This window comes from Homalodisca vitripennis, chromosome 5 (assembly GCF_021130785.1).
Source record: "Homalodisca vitripennis isolate AUS2020 chromosome 5, UT_GWSS_2.1, whole genome shotgun sequence".
In the NCBI taxonomy this organism is placed as follows: Eukaryota; Metazoa; Arthropoda; class Insecta; order Hemiptera; family Cicadellidae; genus Homalodisca; species Homalodisca vitripennis.
In genome coordinates, this window is record NC_060211.1 from 172,498,347 (window position 1) to 172,509,471 (window position 11,125).

An 11,125-nucleotide genomic window follows, 5' to 3' on the forward strand; every position below is an offset into this window, starting at 1 on the left:
ATATGGTTATCATTTCTATTTCTGGTTTGAAAGTTATTTTGTGACATTTTTTCCTATTTCAAACTATATTTGAGGATTTGTACATTTTGTATTTTGATTGGTTTATTTTGAAACATATATAAACTCCAAGCACTTAGAAAATGTTTTCTAACTCTCCTGTCAATAAGGTCTCATTTTATATAATTGAAAGAGATAAATATCACAAACTTATAAGCCATAAAGCAAGTTTTTATGAAAATTTATTACATATTCCATAATATTTTAAAACATATTTGTATTTTTAAATTAATTTAAGGAAGCCATGTAATATGTTATGTCCCAGTACTTTGGACGGTTAATGGGATAATTGTTACAAGAACTGCTCTACCTAACGAAAATCCTACTACGGCAAGAGCAGGAGTATAATAGACATTGTAGGTTATTATTTACCTAACTCAATACCTTAAAAGAGCGATACTATTTAAAGTAAATAATAGTATTCCGAGGATTAATTACCAGAACCAGAGATGTAATAAAAAATATCTTAGAATTTTGAACTTTAAAATGACAGTAGAAATGCTTGTGGAAATATAATCTGACGTTAAAAATTGAAACTTCACAGGAGGGTTACGAAATAATAAATCAGTTTACAAAAATAAAAACTTAATTTATTGTGAATCACTAGAGGAACTACTACTGCTATCTGTGGACATGACTTCGACGTCCTCGGGGTCTTTATTGTGGTTGCGAGTGTCCATTGGAACTGAGCCCTGGCCTGCGACTGACACGTGTATCTCACCGGAAGGATGCCAGGCGAACTGGTTCTGTTGCGAAGCAGGGGGCTCAGCCGACCTCAGCATCTCCGGCATGTTGCTGGCCTGCTGCATCATGTGACCATTCATCGGCATGTCATTCAGCCGCCCGAGGAAACCGAGGCGCATTTCAATATCTAAAACACATGTCATCACATGTTAATTTCAGATCCATCATTGCAATTTTAAGAGCGATGCCACTCTTAACTATTTGCATTTGGACAACAACCCCTCCTCTTAAGGTAAAATCATTACTCACTTGTCCACTAGTCACCCATCCAGGTAACCTTATTTTCGATAGTTATATCTATAGCTTATATATATAAATTACAACAAAAAATAAGTATTCTAAAATGTTTTATCCAAATGTTTTACCTAAATTCATTTTAAATTTAAAGTGTACTTTAACCTTCTCCTAATCGCAATACCACCCATTGGTGGTGCACATACCAACACTTGTAAAAGCAGAATGAATGAGTCAGAAATGTTTGGATGTAATAGCGTTTGGATGAAAATTAATGTTTTTACATATATTTCTGCAAAACTGGGCAGTAAACAAATCTTTTTTACAGTATAGAAACTTCTTTCTTATTATTTAATTTAAAAACAAATATTCCAATGATAATTAAACTGTAATTTAATATTGGAGTGTTTGTTTTAATTTAATTAATAAACCTTTTTATTTTTGAAAGGTTAATAATATTTACAGAAAATTAAAAACATGAAATCATACAAAGAGTAGCAATTTGAAACTAAAAAAGCAAGTAGTTTTTCATTAAACACTTTGGAAATTTATGCAAACCACTTATCTGGCCAGCAGTAAATGGGGTACAACAGTCGCTGCACTTTAATTGTATAAGTATTTGTATTTTTAATATTGTGCAATCCAAAGTATTTAATTGCATTATTAAGTGTGACACAAATTAATACAGCTTTTTAAGTGAGTTAAACCCAAACAAGAAAAACACAAAATTACTCCCCATTTTGGATTTTTATCTAAATAAAAATTTAATCTTGCCAATTTCCATTTAAAAAGCATGTTTACATTTACCAGTGCAAATATAAAAAAACTGACAGTTCAAAATTTTTACAAATTTACATATTTTGTATTAAATTTCGAGTTTCTTATTATTAATTATAAAAAAGTGGACTATTTCATATATTTTAATATATGTTTTCTTAAAGTCTAGATTATGTTGTGTGTGAGCATAATCTATTTATTGGCTAGTACTAGTGCTTTTTCGGTTCAAAGGGACAAACCATTTTGGTTATACCTGGTGCCAATAAAGTTCAGACACACTCTGTCTGTCTTAACCCATTGCGGATCACTGACGAGCTGGGCTCGTCACGCAGCGGCCGGGCCTAACGGCACCTATCGGTGACGAGCTGAGGTCGCAAAAGCGGTCTGCTTTTAAATTTCCCTCCAAATAGTTCTGTTAATGTCTGATAGATCGGGCGATCGATCGTCTTCACTTGTCTACTAAGAGTGTTTAACAACGGTCTACGTTTAGATTTTCAAAAGTTTTATAAATATCCTGCAGATCGCAGTTGTATGTCGAAGTTGAAAAATCATTCATATGAGTTTACTCTCTGCTTTTTAGCGCTTCTGATTGGGTGTTTTCCTCAGTTGTTATTATAATACTTTTGAGGTTAGTAACACAACTAAACGACGCAGACGTACATGTTGGTGGGTTTAGTCTAGACAATGGCCCGGATGTTGCAATCAATTCGCCCGAGCCGCTTTATTTAGACTATGATTCAGACATCATCCCTGCCACGCCGTAACCTTGCTCGCGTGTTATCGTTCCTACAGCACGGAAACCCCAGCAGGCCCATGTTCCATCTGAACGAATACCTTCGCAGCTGAATTTTCTAGTATACAATAGCGAGCGATACGATGTGGCGCACCATTGCTGTTCGTGCGGCCGCTGACCGTGAATTAATACGCGCCCGCTGGTGCCCGCGTGCCAAAACAATACGATCCGCAATGGGTTAAAGGGATTTACTCTAGGATGACAATTTCCTGCCTAACGAATCAAATGCCTTAGATTGGTCATAAATATTTATAATCGATTTTGAACCCTGATTTTTTAACATCGCTTCCATTACGTACAATTTTTTAACTTAATGGGTTACTATAGTTTACTTGCAACATGATATAAATCCTCGTGTTAACAAAACTGTTTCAAATTGATAAAATCTTACCTGTAGGATACGGCCTTCGTGGGTCTCCTGGCTGCCAGGTGAGAGGGGCACACACTGCGTTGGAAGCACTTATCTTGTGGGCAAACTTGATCAGTTCCTCAGAGGGGACAGGGTTGTCATTGGCCCTATTGATAGACTTCAGTTTCTGTTTCGCTTGAAAGATTGCAGTCGCCTGTAAAAAAAAACAGCAAAATCTTTATAACACAACTCATAAAATTAATGATTTTACATCTCGGGCTATTTATAAAGTCTCAAGACTTATTAGCTTAACATATAATACACATCAAAGACAAAATAAATACCAATAAGTGAAGTTATGAATTTTGTAAAAGATAACACCGCTTAAAAAAAAGAGTTACTCTTCAAAACAGATGTGATTTTCGGGATAGACCTGGAATCTTGTTAGTCAGATTCGTGCAACGAGGAGCAGCAATAAGAGCGGACATTTATCGCACTTTGCTATCCTAACTGAACATCACCGTTCGATACTGAATAAATGGCTTGGCTTTCTGAAATCTGGACTTTTGTTGCTGTACACAGTGCCAAATCCTACCTCTCACACAAATATATCCGATTAGCAGTGTCCAGACTTGATACACATTTTACCAAGTTATGTACAGTTTACTTGCTTTTGAAGATCTGGAAGATGATTGTGGGTTTCTCTTCGTAACATGTTTTACCGCAGTTGTAGTATACAGTCAAGACTATGAATCACTTTTTATTACTATTTACATGTGCTTTGTTTCAAGTTTGTTATTGACAATGGCAGGTTTGAAAGGATAACAGGATTTGGGAGATTTTCCATCATTATATGTACACAATGATTTGAGGATTGGAATCTATCCTCTTTGTCTGGGGGGGGGGGGCGGTAGTATTAATTCATACAACATTAAGAACAGAAAGAAAAAGAAATGAAGGGAAAGAAAAGGTTTCAAACGTACCCGAAAGCTGCTAGGAATCAAGTCCCGAGTACGAGAGTTCAAGACCACAATCACACGTCACACCAGCACAAGTGAATGTGGGATTCCAATCCTTGAAACGTTGTGTTAAACCTTTTGAAACACATAATGATGGCAAATGTTCAAAATCCTGTTTTTACATGTGGCGTGACGTGAAACAGTGACAAGGTGGGATTGGGTCGGAGGCAGTAGTAGTGTCCCATAGTGTAAGGATTTTGGCACTGCAATGTTGAGCAAAATCTGCACTGTGTACTTTCCTCCAATTGACATGATTATGCTAGAACTGCAGTAAACTATGCTATTGCGAAAACCAACAAACATCTACCAGATCTTTTACTTTTTTTTTTTTATTATTATTATTTCAACGGCATCACCATTTTAACAAGTAAGTTTCAATTTTATCTACATGCATAACAATTGACCAAAGAAACTAATTAGTAGACTAAAACAAAAACAATAGAATATGCAACCAGTAAACAAAACAATAGATACATAATGAAACAAATAGATATGAATTGTAAGATGCATAACAAGAAAGTATAAATAGATAACAAGTAATGTAACAATAAATAAATAAATATATAACAATAACAAAGAAAGATGCTTAACAAGAACAATGCAAAACAAGAAATGAACTATGACTTCACAAACAAGTAAACTATTCGTAATAACAAATTCATCATTCTCAATAATTTACTTACCAAAATCTGTTCAGCCTCTTTAAGATGCCTCTGTAGTTGTTGAATATCTTGGTCTTGCTGGTCAACCTCAGCTCTCAACAGGTCCATTTTCTGGTTTATTTTGGCTTGCTCTGCGGCAACACTTAACGTATCTTTCAGTTCATTATCTTTAGCAACCAGAAGAGCTGTCAGGTTGTGTTGTTCTGGTCCACTTAGTTTTTGATGTTTTAAAGCAATTGTATTTTCTAAAATTTCCCTGAAAGAAAAATAACATTTGTTAGAAATGATATGCTATGACAATGAATGAAAATAATATGATATCGTCTTTGAGAAATATATCCCTTTTCCACCAGCATTGTGAGGTGGATTAAATCATGTTGAATCATTTGCCACGAGAAACTACCAATTACAAATAAGTTAGCTCTGACCATCAGGAAGGCCTTTGGTGGCAAGGTAGGTGCCAATACGCACTACTGATACAAAAAGAAAAACATCCCTCGAGATAGTATCTAAAAATTAAACTCAGGTTACTGAGCACATCAACCTCTCTTTAGGTTGGACTTAAAACAAAAGGGGTAATGTGTGGACAATAGATCTTCTTATCTTTCGGCAACTTCTTATCTTCGGTTTTCTGACACTTAACCCTTATAACGTCAGTATATCTTTTCATGACTTCCAGCAAACGGCACAATATTAAAAAAAAAAATTTTTAATGTGTAAAGTTCATTTTTATTTTTACTTTCTATAATTATGGTAATTATAAAAAAGTAAAAATTTTAAAATTATCTTGTACGTACATATATTTATGGGACATTAAATTGTAGATATAAATAAAGTCAAAATAAAAGGCACAAAAAATTTTATTAGCTAAACTATAAACATTACCAGACAATTATATAAATTACACTTGTGATAAATATAAAAAAGAAATGTATGATTGTAAATATACAACTAACCTAATAGTGTTCTTTTATATAAACAGAAAACACGACGAAGGAAACCGACTCAGCGATGGTTAGATACGCACTACCTGAAGCCAAACTGCAAACAAAAGCGCGCGCGCTGTACAGCGTCTGTGCCGTGTGGCGGGGAGAGTGTCTAGACACCGCGTCTATTGTTTCAAACAATGTAACGCGACAGCTATATTTTGACGCTTGACATAGGTCAATAACCCACACACATGGTTGACGCATACCGTTAGTGACATTGATCGGATTTAAAAGGAACTTAAATTTGCTATAGACCCAGTTTTGTGTCGATGCGCCGTACCGCGTCTTTGCCGTTTGGAGATAGTTTGTCTATGCGCCATACGGCGTCTGTGACGTTATAAGGGTTAATTTGGTACTTTCTGATAAAACAGAGGCTACCCATTCAGATCACATTGCAGCTGTTATAAGTTGTGCAAAGCACGAAGTTATTTTTTTTTAACTCGTAAATGGAACTAATAGTACAGTGGGCTGATGGTAAAATAATCCAGAGAAATGAAAAACATACCTAGAGAGAGTAGGCCTAATGATCAGTAAAATATAAAAATTCTTAAGGGTCTCATCGCAAATGTTTGAGAGAGCTAAAAAATATCACAACATAAACGTACCAGAAAGAGTACTAATGAGCTACATGGACAGGTTACGTATGTGCGCTGCCATGGAGGCTAATGACCTTGACCTTCATCGAGTCAGTGTTTCATGCCCGTTCTTGATAAATATCTTTAAGTGAAGGAAAAATATATTTACAGTAAATTTACTTATTGCCCCAGTGTGCTCTGAATGGGTATCCTCTGTTTAATAAAAAAATGTAACATCGTTAATTTTCATGTTTCTTACTTTCTAAGAACTACATACTTAAATATTAAAGATTTAACTGAAGTTGACCTAGTAATTGCAAATATAAATACCAGGGAGCAGTTGTATTGAACGAACGATTGAGTTGGGAAAAACAATTAGTAATTTTGCATAGTAAAACTAAATCAATAATAAGGAAATGTTACTATTTAAGAAATTTTTGCAATGAATTAACTTTAAAAATTCTTTATTTAACACTTATTCAATCAAGACTTCAGTACGCAATAAAATCTTGGGGAGGTGCTTATAAGACTAACATTTTGAAAATACGGAAAACCCAAAATCACCTTATTAGAATAATTACTTACAAAAAATCAGAGACAGTTCTTTTCCATTATGCTGCACATTAAACATTTTTGCAATTTAACACCTTTTTATATCAAGATACAATACACTAGATGACTATGTTTCTGATTATTTTTCAGACGTTCCTAATGTGAAATTAATTGTTCAAGTATGTATACATTAAATTAAGAATTCTAAGATAAACCGCAAGCTTATATTTTAGAACTTAAACTGCTATTTGTAAGTAATCTAAATGCCACAGAGTATTTATTTATCAATGTATAGAAACTGGACTCATTTACTTTATTTATAATCGGTTTTTGTTAAGTTAAATATTTTGTGTTAACCTGTTTCATTCATTATATAAATTTCATACTGGCCACAAATACTCGTAGCCTAAATGTGGTCAGTTGTTTCCGAAGATAATATTTTGCTTTTTTTTTAAATCAAAGAATGGAAATAAATAATTATTTCAGTTGCTCAGAATTACCATGAGGATTTTGTATACGTGTGTATTTCTGTATGACTAATGCACATATAGCCTACTTAGGAAAATATTATTGTAGGTAGCCTAAGCGAAACAAATTTTGAGAAGGTTGATTTTGCCTACATTACTTAATAAACTTTCATTTTGATTGATAAAATAATTGATTAGAAAGAGGACAACTCAGTAAATTTTTACATACTTCAATATTTACTTTCTTATGGTACAAGCCTATTCTACTTGACAAGGTTTCGAAGAGCTGAGCAGAAGTCATCAAATCACTCCTCAGCAATATCAATGGTGAGATAGAGTAGGTAATTGGTAATACTGAAAATGGCTGCATTATAATAAGCGTCCAACACTTGAATGATCGATAATATTGAATCACGATTAGCACAATTTAAATGCTGTCAGACATGTTTACCCTGTTAAGTAATTATAAGTACTTAGTGTAAACAAAGTTGTATTATTTTCTTTAATTTGAAATGCGTATATTTCTTTAACATAAAAAATATAGTTTCACTATAAAACAATCTTAAAAGTCTATAACGTAATTCAGTTCAACATTATTGTTCCAAATTAATTCAAACGAAGTTAAATTGTATGTGTATTACAGTAATGGCCGATAGAGATGGAAAATTGTCAATAACCTATTACAAAATAACGTGTTGAGGTATTACGTTCCAGTAACCTGTTACCGTGGTAACATGTTAGTATACATGTAACTAACTCACTAAAATGCAACATAGACTGATACAATTATAAATGGATTCATTCAAATTTTCACTATATAACACAATTATTGGGTACTATGAAGTCCCCAATCATTCTTCATCCTATGAAGAATAGTAGATTTAAACTATTTGTTATTAGGCTATAATCTACATAATATAAATATAAAAAGTTAAAGATAACCTTTACAAGCGCTCACATGATCTGAGCTTGAATTTAGGTAATCGAGGGATGTTTTTCTTATTTCGCTAGAAGTCCAGGGTGGCGTCGAAGCCTGCGTTGATGGCCAGGGACATTTCTAAACGGCAGCCCACCTCAGATAATGTCTCGGATCTTACAACTTCTCTGACGTCAGATCATGTTGTAGAAGAAGGTTGCAAATAATGCCCCTGGCCATCAGTGCAGACTTTGACACCGCCCCAAACTTCTGGTGAAATAAATAAAACCTCCCTCAAGATAGTACCCAAATTCAAGCTCAGATCACGTGAGCGCTTGCATAGGTTATTTCAAAACTTTGGTACTACTAGTGATATATTTACGATAATCTAATCTAAACCTACTTATATCCCTCACTTTAATATTTCCATTCCTAGCCTCATTGATTACATGAAATGGCCTCAGTTGTTACTGATTTCCAAGTAACCTAATACCAGAGCCGTTATGAGAACACCAAATCATTCAGCCGAGTTGTTACTGAAATAACAGTATCCCGGTAATGAGTTACCACTGAATTAACTATTACTGACACTAATATAGCCTACCTGTAAGGGCAGCATGCACAATGGTTATGTACATGTTTTATTTGGGGCAGAGTACGATAAGCTAACCCTGTTTTTTTTATTGATTAGTATAAACATTGATAGGCCTACTTAATATTCATAATACCAATCATATTTGGAATTAGGATAGTTAATTTATAAAACACACAGTGATAATTTCATAAACAGTACTGTAAAGGAGCTATAACGATCCAACACAACAATTAGAACAGTAAATAGGAAAAGCTCATAAATAATAATAAAATTATATCAATATTTATAACAGAAAATACAAAATATGCATAACTATTTGTTTTTCATTGGGTAGCAATGATGAACCGATTTCAAGAAATTGTTGAAAGCATCCTTTTTAGAAAACCGTACTTCTCTTCTGTAGAAATACTCACATAGATTATCTCCAAGTGAGCAGGTCAGCTGATATGCACTTTTAAAACTGTTTCACGGTCCTCCACGAGCTTTCAACTGTTTTATTGTTAATAAAAGACAATATGTTAATTGAGACAAGACAATTTAAGTGTTTTAAGTTGATACAAGTTAGTTATTGTTCAAAAATCAGTATCGGTTCGTTATATCAATCGTTATAATTAAGTAATATCATTTGTCAATATCAATATAAAAACCGGGTCTGCTTATCGTACCTTTCTTTTTTACACCCTTTGTGTCAGACACATTTATTCTCCAATAGTAAAAAGTAAGTAGGCCTAAATGTTATACTGTTTGGTTTGTTATATTTATAAAAATAAATAGCCTAGATTATTTCTTATTCACCACAACACTATTACTTTTATACTTAATTTGGGGTAGGGTACGATAAGCGGACCCGGTTTCTTATATCGAAAAATATAGTCATCGATACCTAATACTCGCATCTCAAATCCTAGACTATCAATCGATATAAAAGTACCTATAGTCCTCAATAACAATCATATGTTTTAAATTAAAATATGAATTTAATATTTACAGTGATCAAACAAATTATTATAACCAAAATTAGGAAAACTGAAGAAGACCATATTTACTCCTCTCACAGTTAAGTTACAGTTGTTTCTTTCCCACAAATTTCACATAATGGGTTTTTCGGTACAAGTCCAACATGTTGAAGCCACGAAAAAGCAAGATCGTGTAGGTAGTTTTCTAAAATTGACTGCCATTTTTAATAATCAGAATTACTTATGTAAAATTGAAATTTTATCCTACGTGTATTATTTTAGAGTGTTTACAGCTGTTGATATAGCCTAGATTATTTAAATTAATAGTTCAAAATAATTACTCAGTATCGATTGATTATATCGATGGTTATGATTAAGTAATATCGTTTGCCAATTTCGATATAAAAAACCACGTCCGCTTATCGTACCCAGTCAATTTTAGAAAACTACATGACATTGCTTTGAAAGATGATAATACATGTTTTTAGTGGCTTCAACATGTTGGACTCCTACCGAATAACCAACCCATTATGTGAAATTTGTGGGAAAGAAACAAACTGTAACTGTGAGAGGAGCAAATATGGTCGTCTTCAGTTTTCATAATTTTGATTATAATAATTTGTTTGATTAGGCCTACTGTAAATATTAAATTCATATTTAAATTGAGAACTTATGATTGTTATTGAGGACTATTATATATACTTTTATATCGATTGATAGACTAGGATTTGAGATGCGAATATTAAGTATCGATGATTACATTCTTTGATATAAAAAAAACCGGGTCCCCTTATTGTACCCTACCCGAACTTTATTCAAGTAAAGCCCAAGGTTGATTAAAAATAAATAGAATAGTCAAAGCTTAAATGTACTGTACTCACTTTGTAATTAATTCAATATCACTTATCAAAGATAGTAGTTTTTCACCTGTACTTATATTGCTTTGTCTAGCCATTTTCAAAGCAATGACGAAATTATACTCTACTAGACCCCCAAAAACTGTTTAGGCTATGTAGCTTACAGAGTAATAAAAGTGTTAACAAATTATTACTACCCAGCACAAAACACACAGTCTAGAACCGAGTTCTAGCTTTGTACGTAAGTCTAAGCATTAGCGGTCTAACCTAATTCAGTATTGGTATTGTCTAAAGGCGGCGCCAGACATGCGTCATTCGTCAAGCACCGAGCAGCGACTCGCCGAATCGCGAGCAGTGTGGATGTCTGTTTGTCTATTCGGCAAGCAGCAAACATTAGTGCTCGTTGTTTCCCGTTCAGTGTCGGTCTTTTGCCACACATCAAAGTGGACGAATATTTGGGAAAAGGCAAACTTTGCTTCATCCACACATTCGGCTTTGTGGTTGGGAGATAAGAACTGTTCACGGTTTCCAATTTTGTCATCAGAGCACTCATTGACTATTGGTAAGACGAATTTTATTTTCT

The 11,125-nt window shown here is 33.7% G+C and overlaps 1 protein-coding gene across 1 annotated transcript; it reads right to left on the minus strand.

The window, feature by feature from the left end:
• Nucleotides 1-625: 625 nt before the first annotated feature.
• Nucleotides 626-10,828, minus strand: LOC124363179 (mediator of RNA polymerase II transcription subunit 4-like). The gene is made up of 4 exons (XM_046818328.1): nucleotides 10,567-10,828; nucleotides 4,657-4,891; nucleotides 2,997-3,168; nucleotides 626-928 (listed from the first exon to the last, which is right to left on the minus strand). Exons 1-4 carry the CDS (start codon nucleotides 10,638-10,640, stop codon nucleotides 648-650), a joined length of 762 nt encoding a protein of 253 aa, XP_046674284.1. The 5' UTR covers nucleotides 10,641-10,828; the 3' UTR covers nucleotides 626-647.
• Nucleotides 10,829-11,125: the final 297 nt, after the last annotated feature.